Source organism: Saccopteryx leptura, chromosome 3 (assembly GCF_036850995.1).
Source record: "Saccopteryx leptura isolate mSacLep1 chromosome 3, mSacLep1_pri_phased_curated, whole genome shotgun sequence".
NCBI classification, from domain to species: Eukaryota; Metazoa; Chordata; class Mammalia; order Chiroptera; family Emballonuridae; genus Saccopteryx; species Saccopteryx leptura.
This window is the reverse complement of record NC_089505.1, coordinates 368,648,083-368,670,501: the sequence shown is the minus strand read 5'-3', so window position 1 is coordinate 368,670,501 and position 22,419 is coordinate 368,648,083. Positions and strand designations below refer to the sequence as shown.

General features: G+C 56.1%; 1 protein-coding gene across 1 annotated transcript in view; it reads left to right on the top strand.

Moving 5' to 3' along the window:
- Nucleotides 1-22,419, top strand: part of COL22A1 (collagen type XXII alpha 1 chain) — a gene marked incomplete at its 5' end in the record, with an annotated part of 223,216 nt that overhangs the window by 188,384 nt on the left and 12,413 nt on the right. Inside the window, 12 exons of the mRNA XM_066372771.1 lie at nt 2,678-2,731; nt 4,368-4,421; nt 4,715-4,768; nt 5,835-5,888; nt 8,168-8,221; nt 10,147-10,200; nt 11,904-11,948; nt 12,625-12,678; nt 14,781-14,834; nt 15,465-15,518; nt 16,972-17,043; nt 18,551-18,586. Of these exons, the coding sequence (XP_066228868.1) occupies nt 2,678-2,731; nt 4,368-4,421; nt 4,715-4,768; nt 5,835-5,888; nt 8,168-8,221; nt 10,147-10,200; nt 11,904-11,948; nt 12,625-12,678; nt 14,781-14,834; nt 15,465-15,518; nt 16,972-17,043; nt 18,551-18,586 (639 nt within the window). The remainder of the gene's footprint in view (nt 1-2,677; nt 2,732-4,367; nt 4,422-4,714; nt 4,769-5,834; nt 5,889-8,167; nt 8,222-10,146; nt 10,201-11,903; nt 11,949-12,624; nt 12,679-14,780; nt 14,835-15,464; nt 15,519-16,971; nt 17,044-18,550; nt 18,587-22,419) is intronic.

Sequence of the window (22,419 nt, the reverse complement as noted above, 5' to 3'; positions counted from 1 at the left end):
AAGCACTCCCAGCCCAGGCTGTGGACGGGCATCTGAAAGGAAGCCATTTACTTTTAAGGCCATTGTCCTAAATGTCAGAGAAGCAGCCTGCTCTTCTGCGTCACTTCTTGTCACTGAGATTCTAATGCGGCCCGCAGACAGGGCACTGCTGGCTTTAAAGACTTAAAAAGCAGCAGAAGTAATTGCACATAAAAACGTTGGAACAAATGCTCTTCCCCTCTGGACCTATTTTTTTTCCTGCTCTTCACAATGGCATTTGGCACTTGACAGGCGTGAGCTCCCCTGACGCTCCCAGCATGCCCAGGGAGGCGGGCAGGAGTGGTGTTCTCGGCGGTCATCAGCACCAGTGAACCGCAGCACCGTGCAACCTTCCGGGCAGGAGCAGGGCCGGGCTCGGTGCTTCACTGAGAGGACCGTGGGGTTCCGGAGTGGGAAGGAGCTGTGTAGACTGGCCTCCCCCCATTCTTCATGTCCTGGGTGAACAAACAAAGGGGAGCCCTGCTCTGCTCAAGGATGCAAAGATAGGAGATGACAGGTCTGGAATGAGAGCCAGGGTTGACTCCCTGCCAAAGACTTAATGCACTGCATAATGCGTCCTTTCAGACAGCCCGGAGCGCTTCTGTTTACTAACATTTCACTGAAGTGCACTTGTTAACACAGTCAATGTGGAGCCAAAATAGGTGACAGTTAAGAGAGAGTGGGACCTTCGATTGTTACTTTCAGAGTTAGTCTGTAAAAAATATTTTTTGGTAGGTTGCATGTTATGAGTGTTTTCATAACCACAATAATGACAAAGATGGTGATGGTGATGATGATGATAATAATGGTGATGATGATGGTGATGATAATGGTGATGATGGTGATGTTGATAATGACGGTGATGGTGATGATGGCGGTGATAAAGGTGGTGATGATGGTGATAATGGTGATGACAATGATGATAGTGATGATGGTGGTAACAATGATGGTGATGATGATGGTGACAATAATAGTGGTGATAATGGTGATGGTGGTGATGGTTACAATGATGATGGTGATGATGGTGACAATGATGATGGTGATGGTGGTGATGACAATGGTGATGATAGTGATGATAGAGATGATGCTGGTGACAATGATGTTGGCGATGATGATGGTGACAATAATAGTGGCGATAATGGTGATGGTGGTGATGGTGATGGTTACAATGATGATGGTGATGATGGTAACAATGATGATGGTGATGGTGATGGTGGTGAAAATGATGGTGATGATGATAGAGATGATGCTGGTGACAATGATGTTGGCAATGATGATGGTGACAATCATAGTGGTGATGATGGTGATGGTGGTGATGATGATGGTGGTGAGAAGAAGAATAGCTAATATGTATTGACAGCTAATGATGAACTCATCGCTATTTTAAGCACTTTGTAGATTTCAGGTTATTTAATCCTCACAACTTGATGACAAAGATACTATTACTATTATTCTCATTTTAGAAGTTAGAAAACAGAGGGTTGAAGTACCTTGCCCAGTGACACATAACTAGTAAATGACAAAGCCATGACTCCTATGCAAAATGGTATAAAATATATAATAATTATAGTCAATATTAATTGAGCTCTTACAGTGTGCTGACCTCTATGCTAAGTGTTTCCCACGTGTCATCTGATTTTATTTCCCTAACAATTCATGGGTTAGGCATCATAATTTTCTCTACTTTGTAGATAAAACTACAGTTTTCATGTCGGGAGATGTTTCAGTGACCACAGCTAGTGAGGAAGGAGGGAGGAGCAGGTGTACCGAGACTGTTCTCGCTCAGCCCGCTGTCCAGTGCTGCCCCGTCCATCACCATCTCAGCTTCCCCCTCGTTGCCCACCCCGACTGTGCCGTGCCACTGACAGTGCACTGGCCCTTCCCCCTTCCCTGCCACAGCTGGGACACCCACCCTGCTCTCCTCTTCACTGACCCTCCTCTCTGCACCCTGAACCTTCCAGCCCGCCCCTCCACTGGAGCAGAGGAGCCCTGTGATGTCTAGGGCAACCTACAGCCTTCTAGTGCTTTCCAGCGCCTCCAACTCAACTCGTAGTCAGGGTTTAACATGCCGGCCCCTCGGTGAAGTGGGCTCCGCCTGCTCCCCAGCCCCGCCCCCCCACCCTAGGTGAAGTGGGCTCCGCCTGCTCCCCAGCCCCGCCCCCCGCCCTCCGTGAAGTGGGCTCCGCCTGCTCCCCAGCCCCGCCCCCCGCCCTCGGTGAAGTGGGCTCCGCCTGCTCCCCAGCCCCGCCCCCCCACCCTAGGTGAAGTGGGCTCCGCCTGCTCCCCAGCCCCGCCCCCCGCCCTCGGTGAAGTGGGCTCCGCCTGCTCCCCAGCCCCGCCCCCCCACCCTAGGTGAAGTGGGCTCCGCCTGCTCCCCAGCCCCGCCCCCCGCCCTAGGTGAAGTGGGCTCCGCCTGCTCCCCAGCCCCGCCCCCCGCCCCGCCCCCCACCCCGCCCTCCGCCAGCACCCGCCGAGCAGAAAAGCCACTCCATCAGCAGTTAGCTGTTTTCTGGTCTGCAGCACGACCTGGAGAAGAGATTGGTGGAGGACGAGGAAGGGATGAATAAATGAAGGGCGAGGAGGATGAATGCATGCCAGCTCTTTTCAGACTCGATGTCGCTCTAACATTTCCCCCAATTTGCTTTCTTTGTCCTCGAAGGGCAGTAGAGGAGAGCGCGGAGCAGAGGGACAGGCTGGACAGAAGGGCGACCAGGTGAGCGAGCACTGTATGCTGAGCCGCCCCCTGAAGGGCGTTGTGGTTCTCCCGGTGAGCGAGCACTGTATGCTGAACCGCCCCTGAAGGAGCGTTGCGGTTCTCCCGGACGCTGTCTGCCCTGACTCCCTCCTTGTCTCTTTCATGTGTGCGGCAGGATTTTTTTTTAAATCCTGTTTTCCTGGTTTCCGTCTGGGTTCTTCTGGTTCCTGTTCTCCTTCCCCATCCCCAGTGATCTGAGGGGCCTGCCTTTTTTTTTTTTTTTTTTTAATTCTTTTGGACTCTTGCTGTTGCCGTGTCTTGCTCACTAAAATGACAGTCACGTGTTGCGAAGTGCCCCTTCCTTCCCTCCGACTCCCGTGGTTTCTCACGGGCCCCCCGTATGATGCCCGGGGCTGGCAGCTCTGCTTCACGACGCCCCTCTGGGCTCTGTGCCCATCAGCCCTGCCGGGCCGCTTCCCCAGGGGCACTGTCAGTTCGGGCCAGCGACGACAGGCAGCTCTTTCTGTGGGTTGGAGCGCTGCGACCCCATCGCCTTCTGTTCAGAGCGACCAGCTGGTTCTGCTGCCTCGACTCCTCAGCCGCCAGCAGCCTTTCCGCCGCTGGAACCGACCGCTGGGCCCCTGCTTACTGCTGACCGCTGTCCTCCAGATCCCTTTCCTTTCTCCTGCCTGCCCTCCCCTCGGCCCCCTCCCGTCTGAGCGTCCTCAGTCAGAGTTCACTGTGTGTGCCCAGCCCCCTGCTGGGCGCTGCACCGGCTCAGGAAGCAGAACGCAGGACGGGCACATCCCCAACCTAACGAGATGCTCAGTGCGGTGGGGGTGAGGCACTCGAACCAGGAACCAGAGGCAGTGACACGGGGTCTCAGGACAGACTCAGCTGACATGCCCCCCGCGTGCGGACACTGAAGTGTGTCTGTGTTGCTCTTGCATGGAAGAGATGTCGAAGGCTGCAGGATCCATCGTGGACGCTGTGGCTTGTGTTTCCAGGGGCAGGCGGTGGGAGTGGGGGGTGGAGGGCGGGCACGTCACTTATGTCACGGTGGCCTGTTTGGTTCCATAGCGCTGCTGCACAGAATTAGATGTTATTTCAATACACTTGACACGGTAACTTGTGTAGCGGCTTCTGCGGCACAGATGGGCTCCGTAAGTCAGTTTAACCTATGCGATGCCATTGTGGGCTTGTGGTGTGTCTGTTTGCGTGTATTTGGTTTTAAGCTTTTGTTACGGGACACCCCAGCCATACATGGGCATGGGAGCATAGAACGGAGGCAGCCTCCCTCGTCCCTGTCCCCGGCCCCAGTGTTCTCTGCTGTGCGGCCGCCCTGGTCTCCACCTGAGGTGTCTCTCGCTTTCCCACACTTCTTTCCCCTCGTCGGTTTGAAGCAGGCCCACTCTCAGGGCGGATTTGCTTCTGTAAATACCGTCAGATCCTTTCTAGACACACACACACACACACACACACACACACACACACACATATATAAAATGGGTCTTCTTGTCATCAGTGTCTTCGTCCACGACTGTTATTGGAGCTAGAAAGTAGGTTCCGGATCGCTGTCTGAAATTCGGCCGTTGCCCACAGTGGAAGTCTCCTTATAAGTCACCTGTAAAGAGTTGCCTCTCTGTTTCTCCAGGGTCACCCCGGAGCTCCGGGTTTCATGGGGCCCCCTGGGAACCCCGGACCGCCAGTAAGTTGGAAACCCTCTCTTTGGACCTTGTCATTGGGACACGCTCCCATTCTCACTGGAGATGGTACCACACAGGACAGACCTCTCGTCCTAAGGGATGGGCAGAGCTGGGAGTGTGGGTCCCGGGGGACAGCTTGGGAAGGAGCAGGGGGGCGTGAGCCCTGAGCGGCACCGACGGACCACGTAATTAGCATGTGGGATGCGAGACCTGCATGTTGCACCGTGCGCAAGTCAGGGCTCACGTCTCCTGGTCAGGCGCACATAGACTCACCTTCTGTCCCTCCCCCCACCAGGGAGCAGATGGGGCTGCCGGAGTTGCTGGACCGCCGGGAATCCCAGGGCCCCCGGTAAGCTGCTCCGTGGGCAGGGTCCGCCTTCAGCCGTGTTTGGCGTTCTCAGAAGCCCAGACGCTTGCCCACCACCCTGCCTCCCGTGGCTCACACGTCCCGAGGGTCTAGTCACGACTTGCCAGCTGCAGGAGGAATCACTTTCTGTTAGAGCCCCAGTTCTCGCATCCCCACCGTGCAGGCCTGGGCGAAATGACCCGGAGGCCTGGACGAAATGACCGCGAAATAACCCGGAGGCCTGGGCGAAATGACCCGGAGGCCTGGGCGAAATGACCCGGAGGCCTGGGCGAAATGACCCGGAGGTCTGGGCGAAATGACCCGGAGGTCTGGGAGAAATGACCCGGAGGTCTGGGAGAAATGACCCAGAGGCCTGGGTGAAATGACCCGGAGGTCTGGGCGAAATGACCTGGAGGCCTGGGTGAAATGACCCGGAGGTCTGGGAGATGGGACTTCGGTATGCAGCCAACCTGGACACCACACGGTGCAGCCCACCTGTCTGCCCCTTTCCAGGGCGGCCTCTGTCTGCACAGCCCAGGGGAGCAGACAGGCTTGGCGCTCGCCTGTCCTGAGCCGATGCTGCGCCCCAGAGAGCGTGCCCAGCAGCAGGCAGCGACTGTTACCCACTGTTCCAAAGGCAGAGTGCAGTTAAGAGAAGGGACGTCAGGAGTCAAGGTCTGAAACGACAGCAGGGGTGACAGGCTCTGACCCCAAGCCATTTACTCTTCAACCGTAATTACGGAATTACGTTCCACGCCGGCAGCTGCAGGAACCCCCCTCGGTTTCCACAACATGAGCAAAGTGTGAACCTCAGTGTAGCAGGCATTGTGATCGTGGCCCCGGCTTACACACTCAGAGGTCTGCACACCAGTCTGGGTGACTGTGCCCTTCCCGGGGCCCTCCCTGCCCTGGGGGAGGAGACACCTGGAAAGGCAGGAGGAGGATGCAGGGACACCTGTCACCTCCCACCAGACACCCCTTCCCACCAAGGCAACTCTGTGTGATGTCATTTTCGTGCAGAAAAGCCAATCTGAGAGTTAAGGGTGGTTTTGTGTCTTGGATCTTTTAGGGGAAAGAAGGCCCTCCCGGCCCCGTAGGCCCGTCTGGAATCCCCGGAATCCCAGTAAGTACCATTTAAGAAAATTCTAACTTCTTCACTACACCAAATACGGAAACAAAAATGTATTATATCATTGTTAAGGCAAGATGTGGTCACTAGGAGACTTTATTGTGTTATAGAGTATGTGAAGAAAAGCATCACTAAATTAAATTCAATTTTCTGTGGGGTCAATCTTAGTATCATTCTTTCTTTTTTTTTTAATTTTTTTTTTATTTTTCTGAAGCTGGAAACGGGGAGAGACAGTCAGACAGACTCCCACATGCGCCCAACCGGGATCCACCCGGCACGCCCACCAGGGGCGACGCTCTGCCCACCAGGGGGCGATGCTCTGCACGTTCCGGGGCGTTGCTCTGTTGCGACCAGAGCCACTCTAGCGCCTGGGGCAGCGGCCAAGGAGCCATCCCCAGCGCCCGGGCCATCTTTGCTCCAATGGAGCCTTGGCTGCGGGAGGGGAAGAGAGAGACAGAGAGGAAGGGGGGGGTGGAGAAGCAGATAGGCGCTTCTCCTGTGTGCCCTGGCCGGGAATCGAACCCGGGACTTCTGCACGCCAGGCCGACGCTCTACCACTGAGCCAACCGGCCAGGGCCAGTATCATTCTTTTATGTATACATTTGTTGTTATTTATTTAAATAGTGACGGTATTTTCATCTCTCTACACATATATGTGTATTCATGTATACATATGTATCAATGGGGTAGATACATATATATATTTATATATATAACTACAGTTAGGACAATCCAAGCATGTGCATATATATGCATACATAATCGAGATAATTAATTACTGTGATAATATAAACATTTTCTATTTTCCACACTGGCATTAAATGTTCCTAAATTTTACCTACACCCTATCTAATAGATGTCCCATAATGTGTATGGCTATTCCTCTGTTGCCTCATAAACCTTGAAATTGTTTTAAAAATCTGCACTAGCCTAGTCTACGCGCACAGCCCTTCCCTGATATCTGTGTGACGGCCCCTGAAAGCAGACTTGTTAGCATTTAGCCACGTCTAAGGCTCACTTTGCACGGATGTTCTGGCCTTCTTAATCCAGCGTCCCTCTCGGTAGGGCGGAGCTCTCTGTCCACTGCGTCAGCAACCAGGCTGGCCCAGAGAGCCAGGGGCGGCCTTCCCCGCTGAGAATGGGCCCTGCGTGCGGCTGCCGTCTGGGCTGCACCTGCCTCTGGGCCTCCCCTGGCTGCTGTGCCACCCAGCCCTTCCTGGTGCACATTCCCTGTTCTAGCCATTCTGGCTTCCTCTTGGTTTCCAGGACCCACAGCACCCCTCCCCTCCAGGACCCATGGCACCTCACCCCTCCAGGACCCATGGCACCCTCCCCTCCAGGCCACAGGGCCTTTGCACCTGCATTCTGTCTGCCCAGAAAGCCCTGTCGTCAGCCCTAGTGAACCACCAATGCCCTTGGTCTCTGCAGCGGCTCGTGAGCTCCAGGCGCTGTGTCACGTGCTGTCCTGTACGTCAGTGTCCTCCTCCTCCTCCTCCTCCTCCTCCACCTCCTCCTCCTCCTCCTCCTCCTCTTCTTCCTCCTCCTCCTCCTCCTCCTCCTCCACCTCCTCCTCCTCCTCTTCTTCCTCCTCCTCTTCTTCCTCCTCCTCCTCCTCCTCCACCTCCTCCTCCTCCTCCTCCTCTTCTTCCTCCTCCTCCTCCTCTTCCTCCTCCTCCTCATCCTCTTCCTCCTCCTCCTCCTCCTCCTCCTCCACCTCCTCCTCCTCCTCTTCTTCCTCCTCCTCTTCTTCCTCCTCCTCCTCCTCCTCCACCTCCTCCTCCTCCTCCTCCTCTTCTTCCTCCTCCTCCTCCTCTTCCTCCTCCTCCTCATCCTCTTCCTCCTCCTCCTCCTCCTCCTCTTCCTCCTCTTCCTCCTCCTCCTCCTCCTCCTCCTCCTCCTCTTCCTCCTTCTCCTCCTCGTCCTCCTCCTCCTCCTCCTCCTCCTCAGCGCCGGCATCTCCCCCGCTGACCACTGGGGCTGACCCACGGCCCAGCGATGAGGCCCACCACCCCAAGTGTGACCTCATGAACGAGTCCTGGGGCACCATCTTTAGAACAATAGCAACAATGGACTGTTACAACTTCTTGCTTTTTTATTATGTGCCAGACACTGCGACCAGACACTCAGGTCTCGGTGTTGGGGAAAGTCCGGGAAGTACACCGGTTCTGCCGGCTGAAACGCTTCCTCAGCGGCTGCGTGTGAATGGAGCGGCCTGTGCCCTCCCTCCCTCGTGGTGTCTCCGGCCAGATAACCAATCTGAGTTTCCCCTGCAGGGAGCCGAAGGCAAGGAGGGCAGAGACGGCAAGCCCGGTGCCCCCGGAGAGCAGGTAAGGGGCTCTGCACTCTTACCGTCTCACTGCCGTGTGTCCAGGGCCCCTCGGAGTGGGCGCGCTGAGAGGCGTTTTCCACGCATCCCTTCCCTCACTTCTCCTGACGACCCTGCCCGGCAACCACCGCTGTCCCCACGTTACAGCCGAGGAAACGGAGTCCCGGGGACAGGAAATGCTGTGGGCCCAGGGTCACATGATGGGCCAGTGGCAGAACCAGAACCTGAGCCCTGGCTCCTGGCTGCCCTCTGCATTTTTTAACTGCCCAGGCAGCCTCCCTCCTAATGACGTGGGATGGGGACCTGAGGCAGGTGAGCGCTGGCTAGACCGGACGTCTGATGTTGGAAAAGCCTGTCACACCCCCCACAACCCCAAGCTGCACCTGCTGTATCCAGGGAGGCGGCCTTCCTTCAGCTTACCCATAGGGGGCAGGTGGTGTCTCTTTAATTCGACTAATTCCTTCAAGTTTCTATACTTTAGGGACATGAATGGATAGGTAATAGATAGATGGATGGATGGATGGATGGATAGATAGGCAACCTTTCGAGTTGCCTGCTGCGTAACTTTTATTAGGAGTCATTTGAATAATTATAGTACAGAGTGAGATCTAGAGAGAGGCTCTAGAGCCAGAACGCCTGGAGGAGGACCCCAGCTGTGTGGCCTCGAGCAGGCCACTTGCCCTCTCTGTGCCTCGGTGTGCTCCCTGAGGGATAACGATCCTGCACAGTGAGGGGTCGTCGCTACAATCACATGACGGCCTGGTGCAGACCCTCAGCAGTATCTGGGAGGTAGCATCCTTCTGCCAGGGACTTGGGCCAGCGGCAGAAAGGTCATCATCCCACCTGACGAGGGGGGCGGGAGCCAGGCCAGGCCCTGTTCCCTCAATCACAGGGCCTGTGAGGGGGTTGTCCTGGTGGTCCACCGAGAGACTGTGAGGAGGTTGTCCTGGTGGTCAACTGAGAGACAGGCCCGGAAAGGAAGGAACACCCCCAGGTCTCACAGCCACCCTTGAACATGCCGGAACAGAGGAAAGCAACCACCCCAGAAATCAGCGTTGTGTACCCCACCCTCCTCCTCTCTGTACTTTCTCTTCAAACCCAAGGATGCCCTTTCCTGTCCCCTCTCCCTGCTGGTGGGCCCCTCGGGTCCTCAAGGCGTATGAGCTGTGTAAGTGAGGGGACAGTCTGGGAGAACAGACATGTCCCCCAGTTTCAGGGAAGGCAGGGCCGGCCCACGGCTCCCCCACCCGACACGCCCCTTCACGCCCTCTCCCTCCCCTCCGCACCCCCAACACCTCTGACACTTTCGTGGCTCCTTGGCTTTGTCCATGGCTTGATTCTCTCCAGGGCAGTCACGGGGCTGTGGGTAGTGAAGGACTTTCACTAGCCAAGGCGTCCTGTAACTTCTTTACAATGAAGAGAAGGTGGAACGGGGAGAGGGCGAGTGATGACGGGCCCCACCAGGGACTGCGGCTGCTGCGGGAGCCGAGCAGCCCTGTGGGGTCATTCAGGCAGGCTCTGCCCTGGACTGTGAGCCCAGCACACTGTCCCTGAGCCTCGCTGTCCCCGTCTGGGAAGTGCAGCCGTTAGTGGCTGCGTCGGAGCGGTTTTGTGGGAGGTACGAAGTCCGCAATAGCGAGGACGCCTACGTGATTTCTCAGCCAGACCAGGACACTTCTAAGAACACGAACAATCACCGTGGAGACAAAACCTGCGTCCCCACCCCCGTCCCCGGAAAACCGACACGTAGCGAGCCTGGGCCCAGGGCGGTGACTGGTGTGGATGAGATGACTCCCAGCGCCAGGGGAGGGCGGTCAGGGAGACAGGGCTGGGCTGTGGGCGCACAGAAGTAGGAAGCCCAGGGCTGTGTGCAGGAAGGTCCTTAACAGGCTGTCCTCACGCCCTTCTTTTCCTCTCCTCCCTCAGGGCAAGACCGGAGAGCCGGGCCTGCCAGGACCAGAGGGTGCCCGAGGCCCGCCCGTAAGTGCTGTGTGCATGTGTGTGTGTGCATGTGTGTGTGTGCGCGCGCGTGTGCGCGTGTGCGTGCGTGCGTATGTGCGTGCGTGCGTGTGCACGCGCGTGTGTGTGTGCATGTGTGTGCGAGTGTGCGTGCGTGCGTGTGCACGCGTGTGTGTGTGTGCGCGTGTGTGTGTGCACGCGCACCATCAGCCACACGGCTACGACACGCTGGACGGAGGTCTCCCAGACCGCCAGACCCCGGGGTTCAGACTTCCTCTCCTTCCAGACAGGGGGCCTCTGAGGCTCTATGTCATGGCTCTACCATTTATTTTCAGGATTGCAACCATTGTGACCATGTCGTTCTAAACTTCCCGTGTTCTTATCTTATTTATTACCATTTTAGGGGACTTTCTCCGGATGTTAGAAGCTAAGAGTCTGTCTTAATTCTAGTTCTGAACACTTTCCATAGCTAAAGGAGTTTCACCAATTATAAGAGTAACTCATTCTCATTGCACAACAATAAATGACGATGATGGCAATAATTAGAAAAATATACATATGATGTCATAGAGAGGAAATAGAGTTACTTATAGTTCTACAACACAGAGAGGAAAGGCTCTGTGAACATTCTAGTATACTGTTCCTGGTCTTTTTTATATGCATGAATTCTGACATTCATAAATACAAATCTCTAGCTATGTGTGAAGCTATTACACCTATAAACATACACAGTTATTTATTTTTTTCCTGAAAAAATGAACTCAATCTATGGATTTTGGGTTCATTGAGGGATTTTGTTTTTTGTTTTTGCTAAATGCTTTACTCAATCATTTTGAAGTTATTTACACAATTCCTTAAATTTTTTGAGGGGGAAAAATATGATTTTTAATGAAAATTCTAAAATCCAATTATCTGGCAAGGAAGAGGCTATCAGAATGCTAGTTCTCTCTCCTTAATGTGTTTTTCTGTAAAAAAAAAAAAAAATCAATAACTCACCTGCCTCATATTCAGTATGGAGGAAATAAAACACAAAATCAATTTCCTTTTTGCTGAATCTCTTTGCTTTAAACCCGATTACACCCGGAGAAGAATCCTAAGAATGGAGACCACCCCCTTCCAGGGGAGTGAAACACAGAATGAGTGATTTCTGTTAAGAGAGTTCCTGGCTTGTTGGATGGGAGGGGCTTCCTTTCAGCCGTGGAGACCCATTGGCGGGGACCTGTGTTGAGGCAACACCCATCTGAGAGCTGTAAGGAATCCCTCCCCAGGGTAGGGGCAGAAGGTGGAGACCCAGGCAGGTGGAAGGAGACCCATCTGCTCTGGCTGGCTGGCGTGGCGTGGCGTGGACCAGAGCAGAGTGTTAAATAATGAAACGAGCTCTGAGGTAGACCAACCTGGGTTCAGCTCTCACTTGTCCATTTATTAATTTTCTGACCATGGTCAGGAGACTTCTCTGAACCTCTGTTTCATCTTCTGTGAATTGGGGTGGTTTTTGCACACGGAAGGAGAAGAAGAAACACGTCAATTCCCAGCCAGGCGTCCTGCACATCACCCAGTCAGCAGGCATCAGGGGTTGACTGTGCCCGGCACAGGGCAGGGCCCCCCGCCTTTCAGCTGGTGGAGAGCGGGGGCAGTCAGGATCCGGTGGGGCCCTCTCACCGGGGGCTGCCCTCCCCCCGGCCAGCCTGCTCTGTGGTGGAACAGCTCCCTTCTCTCTCTTCCAGGGCTTCAAGGGACACACAGGCGATTCTGGTGCACCCGGGCCCCGGGTAGGTGCATGTCTGGCCTGGCTGTCGTCCCAGGTGGACCCAAGGTGGCACTTCCAGACGCTGTCAACCCTCCCCTGGTCTAGTTTGTAGACATTTCTCCCGGGACAGACACTGACTTAGAACTGATTTGACCGAATCAGCCTGGAGTCGGGTGCGGTCACTGACGTGTCCCACACACGAGCTGGGCAGTGTGAGGCCAGGGGACGTGGGTCACTCTGCCCAGGGCCCCAAGCGCCTGTGGAGAGGGCGCCGGTTTATACCAGGTGCCTGCTTTCCTGCCCAGTAGCTCCGCCTCTCTCTCCCAAGTGCCCTGGACAGGAGGAGCCACCGGGCCCCCTGGGGAGAGCCTCGGCCATGCCCTGTGTGGGCCGAGGAGGGCGAGGTGGGGAAGGGTCAGTGGGTCAGCAGGAGAAGAGGCAGGACTCCAGGCGGGTTCGCCGGCCCCTTCCGCTGTGTCCCTGAAGCTCAGAGAGCCGCGTGCACGTGGCCCACGCCCTGCACTGGCTGTGAGGGCACTGCAGACCCCAGCTCGGGGCTCAGACCTGTTGGGGGGCACTTTCTGGTGGGCCTCCCCCGGGTTCTTCCCCCTGATACTCAGAGACACAGGTGGAGGCAGCTGGCATCCTGAGTCTTTCTCTCTGACGGCAGGGATTTTGTTTCTGCTTTTCCCGTCTAGGGAGAGCCTGGTGCCATGGGGCCCCCCGGCCGGGAAGGGTCACCCGGAAAAGATGTAAGTGTGGGTGTCCTGTGGGGGACCTGGCTGGGTCTGTGGGAGCAGAGTGTGTCAAGACAGTGGAGAGGGCTTCACTGAAGGACCCAGGGGCCCCCGGAAACCGTAGTGGAGAGGTTGGTGGCACTGCAGAGGAACTCACGGGCATTCTCAGAGAGGGTCAGTGATGTCTCAGGGCCCGCACCGCAGGCCCAAGCCCTCCTTGGCACGTGGACGAGGCCCGGGATCCGGGCTTCCAGCCTAGCGGCGGGTACCTGTGCCCCACGGTGGGTAAGGAGGCTTTTCTGAACCCTTCGTGAGCTGCCTGTTGGCATCACGGGCACACCAGTCGGATCCAGCCTCAGGTGGACGGGGGCATCATGGCAGAGTCTCCCGGGTATTCCCCATCTCCAGCGGTCAGCAGCTTCACGCGCCTGCCGTGGCCGCCACCCCAGCGGTCAGCAGCTTCACGCGCCTGCTGTGGCTGCCATCCCACGTGCTGCGTGACACTCGTGGAGTTTAGGTCTAAGGGCCAGGGCAAGTTGCCATTTACCCCTGTTATACAGACGAAAACTAAGACCAGAGAGGTTGAGACACTTCCTCATGGCCACACAGAGCATCCGAGGCAGGAGGAGGCATGCTGGAGCTCGGGTTTGCCAGCTCCATGTCCTCATGGGGACCGGTCGTGTGACATGACATCCTGCAGGGCAGTCTCACGTGTGGACACAGCCTCCTGGGAGGGGGCACAGGGTCTGCCCCTTGCACCCTTAGGGACCTGCTGTAACCACGTGCAGTGGCCTCCTGGCTCATGGCGCTCAATGCACTGCAGTATGCCATGTTCTTGGCTGCCGTCACGAGAGGATGGAGCTGAGAACGGTCTTGGAGGAAATCCCATCCATTCATATGTGATTTCTAAATGACTTTTTTTTTTTACAGAGAAGAGAGAGAGTCAGAGAGAGGGCTAGACAGGGACAGACAGACAGAAACAGAGAGATGAGAAGCATCAATCATTAGTTTTTCGTTGCGCATTGTGACACCTTAGTTGTTCATTGATTGCTTTCTCATATGTGCCTTGACTGTGGGCCTTCAGCAGATGGAGTAACCCCTTGCTCGAGCCATCGACCTTGGGTCCAAGCTGGTGAGCTTTTGCTCAAACCAGATGAGCCTGCGCTCGAGCTGGCGACCTCAGGGTCTCGAACCTGGTTCCTCAGCATCCCAGTCCGACGCTCTATTCACTGCACCACCGCCTGGTCAGGCACATGTGATTTCTTAGCAGCAGATCCATTGTTCACAACCAGACTAGTGTCTGGGGTCCCCTGCCAGCAGCCAGGAGTGGCTCCAGGGACCCGGGCGGGGCTTCTGCTCAGCCCTGACCCCCAGAGGCCCCTCACACTCTGATGGGCAGTTTGCAAATCCGGGACTAGCCCACTCACTGCCATTATGGAAGAGGTGACGGCAGGTGCTCCCCAGGCAGGAGTGTGGTGGGGTGCCACTTACCCAGCGGGTGAGGTCGGGGTGCAGCGGGGACAGGGGCCCTGGCTGCCAGAGGGCAGGCGATGCTCTCTTCTCACCTCGTAGGCTGTCGGACTCTTCATTTACAATCAGTTTCCCTGAGTGGTGTTCAGTCTGCTTTCCATGGGAGGGTGGCGACGCTCTGTTCATACTCATGTCATAGGGCTGCTTGGAAGTCCTCGTGCGGTGGGGGTGGAGAATCACCACTCCTCTGTCCCCTAGAGGGCGCTGTGCACACAGGTGATATTGTTGTTACTGTGGGGACAGGGCCAGGTGACTGCCTAGGAACCAGGAGCAGACAGACCCCAAGGGGAACTGTCCTCTGTGACTAGGTCCCTGCTTCAAGGTGGGGCTGAGTTTCCTGTGGGACCAGGAGAGAAAGGTCGAGGCTAGTGTATAAACGAATGAATGAAGAATGAATGAATGAATGATCGCAGAAAGGGGAGGGTGGTCAGCGCACGGGGGGTGGCTGGTAATTAGCGGTGCAATGCTCTGGACACAGTTTGCTGGTGTCTTGGGTAACGTGGGGGACCATGGCCCACATCTGACTGTGCCTTCCTCATCTTCCCGCAGTGACACTGTGATAACGTGACTCTCTCTCTCTGTTTCAGGGTGACACTGGACCCATAGGGCCACAGGGTCCCCAAGGACTGAGGGGCTCACCGGTGAGTTTTGCTTTGCGACCAGTCTGCGCCCTGTTACCTGGTGATGTGTGGTTGGCTCACCCCGCTAGCCTGAAGGGTTGTTGAGGCCGTCAGAGTGACTCGGAGGTTAGAAACCAGTCACTGCCCTGAGCCCCGGTGCCCCACCCACCACGCGCGCCCCGGGCTCTTCTGTGGAACCACCTGTCCACAATCAGATTTAAAAGGTGCCACCTGGCCCAATGGGGGTGCACACGTTTTTTTGGGCTGCCAAAAACTCTCACATATTGAACACAGATCTGCACGCAGAGCAGAAACACACACGTGTGAGTCGGTGATGTTAGCGTCTCACAGGGGCAGTGGAGGGTAGTAGGGAAGAGGCGGGGCCCTGCTCTGGGCACTGACCACCGCGGGAGGCTGTCATGTGTGCACGGACTCACTGAACTCCACAGCAGTACCACGAAGTCGCTATTACGAGCTCATTACGAGCTCCTGTGAGGCACGGGCGGTTTCCTGAGAGCCGTGCTGGTCCAAGGAGCGGGGCTCGGGCGGGGCCAGGGCCCCCACCTCCGGGCGTCCCTCTGTCCAGCGTCCGCTCCGTGTCGCCCGGGCAGGGAGCCCCTGCAGAGCTACCACTGCTGTTTCTTCCGCCAGGGCAAGAATGGATCACCTGGGTCTCCAGGGGACCCCGGCCCTCCAGGAAACCCCGTGAGTACTCGTCCTCCACGACAGGAGGGGTCAGGGCAGGCTCTGGGAGGAGCACGCGGCTCACGCCACAGATCGCCTGGTCTCCGGGCCTGGAAGCCCCGGGGGGGACGGCCGGGGTTCTGACAGCAGAAACAGGCTGCGGAAGGACCTCTTTTAACGCTTAACATCCTCGACAATCATGCAGCCGGCTCTCTGCGCACTACGTACGACCACAGGCATCCACAGGGGCAAAACTGTTAAAGCCTTTTCTAAGAAATGTATAATAGGGCTGCACAGTAGTTGCTGGATGTTTTTAGATGAAGAGACAGGGTCAGGCTGACCAGCCGGTACCGTCTCAGACAGCAGCGTCCGCGTGCAGCCTGGGAATGGGTGTCCCGTGGGCCCTGGCTGAAGAGGGTCCTCCCGCTGGTGAGGAGGCAGGAAGCAACGATGGAGACGGATGTGTCGTAGAAGGAGGGTCAGCCGAGTCCTGGTCGCTGGACGGAGGGTTCAGGGTTCAGGGTTCCGGTCTGGTGGGCGGGAAATGTGGCAGGGAAGACAGTCTTTGAGGGGTTCTAGGGCAGGGGGAGTCAGAGCCTGCCCACAAGTCTCTCCACAGCCCCGCCTCTTGTATTGTTATTTGCTAACATTGGCAGTCTGGTTTGGAAGACCCCCCTCAGGGTATGCTGAGTCAAGCTATGTTTTTGCTGGGCAATGTGCAGACTAGTGTGGCCAACTAACTGCTGTCACTCTGGAAATTAGGAGTGACCAGTCTGTCCTGATTCGCCAGGAAACTTCTTGGTTTTGGCACCAAAAATCCTAGCTACATCTGGGGAAACTCCTCATTCCCAGGCAAACCCAGCATCTGGTCACCCGAGGAGAACCCCGTCTTTCTGTTGGACCAGGGACAGCTGCACGCAAGGCATCTAACCCCGTAGCTAATGTAGTCACCCCCCTCGGGAGCTGCGGTGTGGGGCTCATGGCGGCTGGTGAGACGGGGCTGGTGGGCAGCGCTTGGGTCCTGAGGCTGGGCTCACGGCCACGGCGGTGCTGGCCCCAGAAGAGCTGACTCACGTGGTGGCTTCCCAGAAAGGCTGACACTGAAAGGTTCCCAATGGCTTCTCCCAAAACAGCGTCCTTCCAAAGGACGAGCCTTGGTGTCCTATTTGGAAGGAGTATGGAGTGCTTCCCTGCAGGGCTGTTTGAAAGGACCACGTACACACCAGGGTTGTTTTTTATTTTTTATGTATTTTGTCTGATTTTATTCCTGTTGCTGTGAATGGAAAGGCCCTTGAGTGTTTGCAGAGACGCTTCTCATCCAGGTCCCCACTGTGTGAGGATCCTCCCCGGACCCCTCCCCCTCCATTACAGAAAAGGGTCTTCTCTCCTGTGTTGTCGGTGTCTCAGGCCTTCAGAGCGCCGAGGGGTCAGACGCACTCGACCTCGAGGGAGTAACCCAGCTTTCCGTCCGCAGGGCCCGAAGGGAAACAAAGGCGAGACCGGCAGCCCGGGACTCCCCGGCTTCCTGGGCCCCCGGGGGCCTCCGGTAAGCAGAGACCCCGCCGGGCGCCACGGTGCCTGGCTCGAGGGCGTGAGGTTCACGTTCCGCACGTGTCCTTCCACCTCCTGTGTCCTCCGGTCCATCTGCCGGGTGACAGTGACCCGGTGTGTGTGGTCCGAGAGGCATCACGACCTTGGACACGAAGGAGCGAGTGCGTGGACTGAAACCTGCTTGCAGGTTTCACACCTGGCAGGGTTCTCGGCCCCACCTGCTCCCTCCTCGGAGGCCCTGGGAAGGTCTCCTGACCTCTGAGCCTTAGCTTCCTCGTTGTTCACACGGGGGTGCCCCCGGGGACTGGCCACGGTGCTCTGTGAGAGGATTAGCAATGGTGCCCGGCCCACTTCGGGACCACAGTAAACAACTATTTTAATGATGGTGGTTGGGCGCTAGGGGTGGCGAGGACGGTCTTAGAACTCCAAGGGCCCGTCGTGTCACAGATGAGCGTGAGTGGGCTGCAGTGTCAGAACACCTAGGTGGTCTCTTCAAGGCCACATGGAGGTCCCTCTGTGCTCCAGCTGGCCCTGAGTCTGGCTCTCCTGACTTGGCGGCCGATGCAGAGCGGCTGTGGGTGATCTGTGCTGGGTTCTGGGCAGAGGGACGCAAAGGGAACCCCACACTCCCAGGCAAGCCCCCTGCTGCGCTCTGTGTGCTATGCCCACCCCTTGGGCTGCTGACCGGTGAGCGAGGGGTGTGTACAACATGCACGTGTAGAAAGCTCTCGCGCCCTTTTCTGCCTTATAGCCCAAACCTAACATGGCTCTGTCCACTTTCTCTACCTGAGTCTGCTCATTGAGGGGCAAGCCTCCTTCTCCACCCGCTCATCGCTAACCTGGCTGCCACAGAGTGGCCAGACCATCTCTTCTTCTATACTTGTTGCGACGAATCCCTTAGTCACAGTAATAGCTGCTCACTGGTTGAGCCTTCCCTGCCATGTGCCTGATCTAGCTCTGAGAGCATTGCAGGTCCTACCACGTTTAAATCTCAAGGCAACCCTGTGAAGCAGGTACAGCTGCTATTCCCATGTCATAGATGAAGAAACTGAGACACAGGTGGCTTAAGGACATTATAAGGGGCTTGCCAAGGTCACAGAGCCCGTAAATGGAAGAGCCAAGTCTTGAACTTGGGAAGCTGACTCAGAGCTCAGTGTCTTCTTGGTGTCTCCTCTCACTCACTGGGCATGCTCCTCAGAGAGGCCTCCCTGTCACAGCTTCTCAGCATCTACGGCTGATGCACTGGAGGCCCTCTTGGCGGAGTCAGAGCCGCCCCGGGGACCAGGAGACCCGAACCAGCGGCTCCCCTTCCCTCCCTGGAGCTTCCTCTTTGTGTCCTCTGCGCAGCCTGACCAGACGGCCCTGCTTGGGGTGTCCTTGGTTGGCTGGCCCATCGATTGTTGTCTTTGCTGCAACGTGACTTGAGTGAAAATGTGTGCTGAAGACCTTCTGTTATTCTCCACTTGCCTCCGCCGAGCTAACTGATGTGTTCTGTCTCACAGGGAGAGCCGGGGGAGAAGGGTGTCCCCGGCAAGGAGGCAAGTATCGTGTCCCCCACCTCTGCTCCCCTGGCGACCTTTCCTACGGGAGATGCAGGCCAGCTTTGTGGGGAGGGGGGCAGTGATGTGTGGAGTCCCATGGGGCCCTGGGCTTAGCTGACTGAATTCCCACATCTGCTTAATGCTTTCTGAACAAGGGTTCACCTTTTAAATTTGCAAGGGGCCCACGAACTCTGTCGCGAGTCCAGGGGTACCATCTCGATGTGTCTGAGTCACTTACCTACGTCTCTGTACCTGATCCAGCAAGAAGCCATTCATAGCTGGCTGCACAGGCCAGCTGAGCACTGTCCAGCTCTCTCGGTCTCCACCCGGGGAACCTGTTCATCCCCTCTCGCCTGGACCATTGCAGGGACCTGCACACTGGTTTCCTGGGTCCAGCCCTACCCCTCTACTGTCCTTTGGTGCTAGAACGTACATGAGAGCATGCTACTTTCCAGTTCACACCTGAGCTCTGTCCCCCGGGCCCCTCGCCAGAGTCCCGGATGCTCTGGCCCTGCCCGCCCCACCTTCTTTCCTGAGCTCCAGTTGCTCTGGCCTCTTGGTTCTGAAACTTGCCGAGTTCCTTCCCAAAGGTATTCATAGCCTGGGTCCTCATTTCTGAAAGCCCTTACAATTGCCTCTCCCTACTCCTCCTGAGGTCTGGGCCATGATGTTGCCTTTGCTGACTTTGCCTGGCAACACAGACAGAGCAGATACTCTTACACTGTGTCTCCTCACAGACAGAGCAGATACCCTGTTACACTGTGTCTCCTCACAGACAGAGCAGATACCCTGTTACACTGTCTCACCACAGACAGAGCGGATACCCTGTTACACTGTGTCTCCTCACAGACAGAGCAGACACCCTGTTACACTGTGACTCCTCACAGACAGAGCGGATACCCTGCTACACTGTGTCTCCTCACAGACAGAGCAGACACCCTGTTACACTGTGACTCCTCACAGACAGAGCGGATACCCTGCTACACTGTGTCTCCTCACAGACAGAGCAAATACCCTGTTACACTGTCTCGTCACAGACAGAGCAGATACCTTATTACACTGTCTCCTCACAGACAGAGCGGATACCCTGTTACACTGTGTCTCCTCATAGACAGAGCAGATACCCTGTTACACTGTCTCACCACAGACAGAGCAGATACTCTGTTACACTGTGTCTCCTCACAGACAGAGCAGATACCCTGTTACACTGTGTCTCCTCACAGACAGAGCAGATACCCTGTTACACTGTGTCTCCTCACAGACAGAGCAGATACCCTGTTACACTGTCTCACCACAGACAGAGCAGACACCCTGTTACACTGTCTCACCACAGACAGAGCAGATACCCTGTTACACTGTCTCACCACAGACAGAGCAGATACCCTGTTACATTGTGTCTCCTCACAGACAGAGCAGATACCCTGTTACACTGTGTCTCCTCACAGACAGAGCAGATACCGTTACACTGTCTCACCACAGACAGAGCAGATACCCTGTTACACTGTGACTCCTCACAGACAGAGCAGATACCCTGTTACACTGTGTCTCCTCACAGACAGAGCAGATACCCTGTTACACTGTCTCACCACAGACAGAGCAGATACTCTGTTACACTGTGACCCTCACAGACAGAGCAGACACCCTGTTACACTGTGTCTCCTCACAGACAGAGCAGATACCCTGTTACAGTGTCTCCTCACAGACAGAGCAGATACCCTGTTACACTGTGTCTCCTCACAGACAGAGCAGATACCCTGTTACACTGTCTCACCACAGACAGAGCAGATACCCTGTTACACTGTCTCACCACAGACAGAGCAGATACTCTGTTACACTGTGTCTCCTCACAGACAGAGCAGATACTCTGTTACAGTGTCTCCTCACAGAGCAGATACCCTGTTACACTGTGTCTCCTCACAGACAGAGCAGATACCCTGTTACACTGTCTCACCACAGACAGAGCAGATACCCTGTTACACTGTGTCTCCTCACAGACAGAGCAGATACCCTGTTACACTGTCTCACCACAGACAGAGCAGATACCCTGTTACACTGTGACTCCTCACAGACAGAGCAGATACCCTGTTACACTGTCTCACCACAGACAGAGCAGATACTCTGTTACACTGTGTCTCCTCACAGACAGAGCAGATACCCTGTTACACTGTCTCACCACAGACAGAGCAGATACCCTGTTACACTGTCTCACCACAGACAGAGCAGATACTCTGTTACACTGTGTCTCCTCACAGACAGAGCAGATACCCTGTTACACTGTCTCACCACAGACAGAGCAGATACCCTGTTACACTGTGTCTCCTCACAGACAGAGCAGATACCCTGTTACACTGTGTCTCCTCACAGACAGAGCAGATACCCTGTTACACTGTCTCACCACAGAGCAGATACTCTGTTACACTGTGACCCTCACAGACAGAGCAGACACCCTGTTACACTGTGTCTCCTCACAGACAGAGCAGATACCCTGTTACACTGTCTCACCACAGACAGAGCAGATACCCTGTTACACTGTCTCACCACAGACAGAGCAGATACTCTGTTACACTGTGTCTCCTCACAGACAGAGCAGATACCTTGTTACACTGTCTCACCACAGACAGAGCAGATACCCTGTTACACTGTCTCACCACAGACAGAGCAGATACTCTGTTACACTGTGTCTCCTCACAGACAGAGCAGATACTCTGTTACAGTGTCTCCTCACAGACAGAGCGGATACCCTGTTACACTGTGTGTCCTCACAGACAGAGCGGATACCCTGTTACACTGTGTGTCCTCACAGACAGAGCAGATACCCTGTTACACTGTGTCTCATCACCCCCTCTGTTTTGTGTAGCCCAGGTTCCAGGTGTTTGCTCGGTGATGAGGGAGGAATGGAAAGGGGCAGAGACAGGAACTAGGGGACGTGTCCGTGAGCTCTGTGGCAATCACTCATCCACTTCAAAGCCCCACCCTGCCTTCTGCATGGGGAAGGCCGCTGCCCTCTGCACTGCTGGGTCGCTTTCTTGATTGGCAGAGGAGGTGGCCACTTTCTTGTTGCCAGGTGGAGGGTTCCCTATCTGGGGAGCGTTAGTCCCTTTCGCGGCTGTGCCTTCAGCTCACTCACTGGTCACTCACTCACTCACAGTCCTCCTGCCCCTGTGGATTTGAGATGGAGTACCCCAGCTCCCAATGCCCCTGGCTGCCGTCTGCAGTACCCCTCCCTGCCTCTGGCCCTTCCAGCTCCCGTCCTGTCCCGACTCTGGGCCCGCAGCGGGTCTCCCCGGGCGGCCCCCACCCCCCCTTCCTAGTGGGCACTCCTGCCCCCTGCTGGCCCATCCCACTGTCTCTAGTGCCCCTCCCAGAGAGAGGAGTGGTGCCCAGGCCTGGCTGCTGTAAGGCGGCCAGAGACTTGGTGGCTAAGACCACAGACATGTATTGCTCACAGTTCTGGGAGCTGGAGAAGTCCAAGGTCAGGGTGCTGGCCGGCTGGTTTCCCGCCTCCTTAACTGCACTAGCTGCCCACTGATTGTCCAGGGTCACTCCCTATTGATATAAGAGGGGACCCACCCTCATGACCTCATGTGAACCTAGACACCCCAAAGACTCCCACCCCCTAATACCCTTACATTTAAATGGGGGGGCAACAAACCTGCAGTTCATAACAGATGAGGAGTGTGCTTCAGGCAGGGGGGAGGTGGCCTGCAGAGGCCCCCAGACAGCAGGATCACATGCTCCCGGAGTCAGGGAGTCACAGACGACACCCACTGTGGTGGAAAGGGAGCAGGGCCAGCCAGGTCAGCAGGGCAGGGAGAGCCACTGAAGACCCA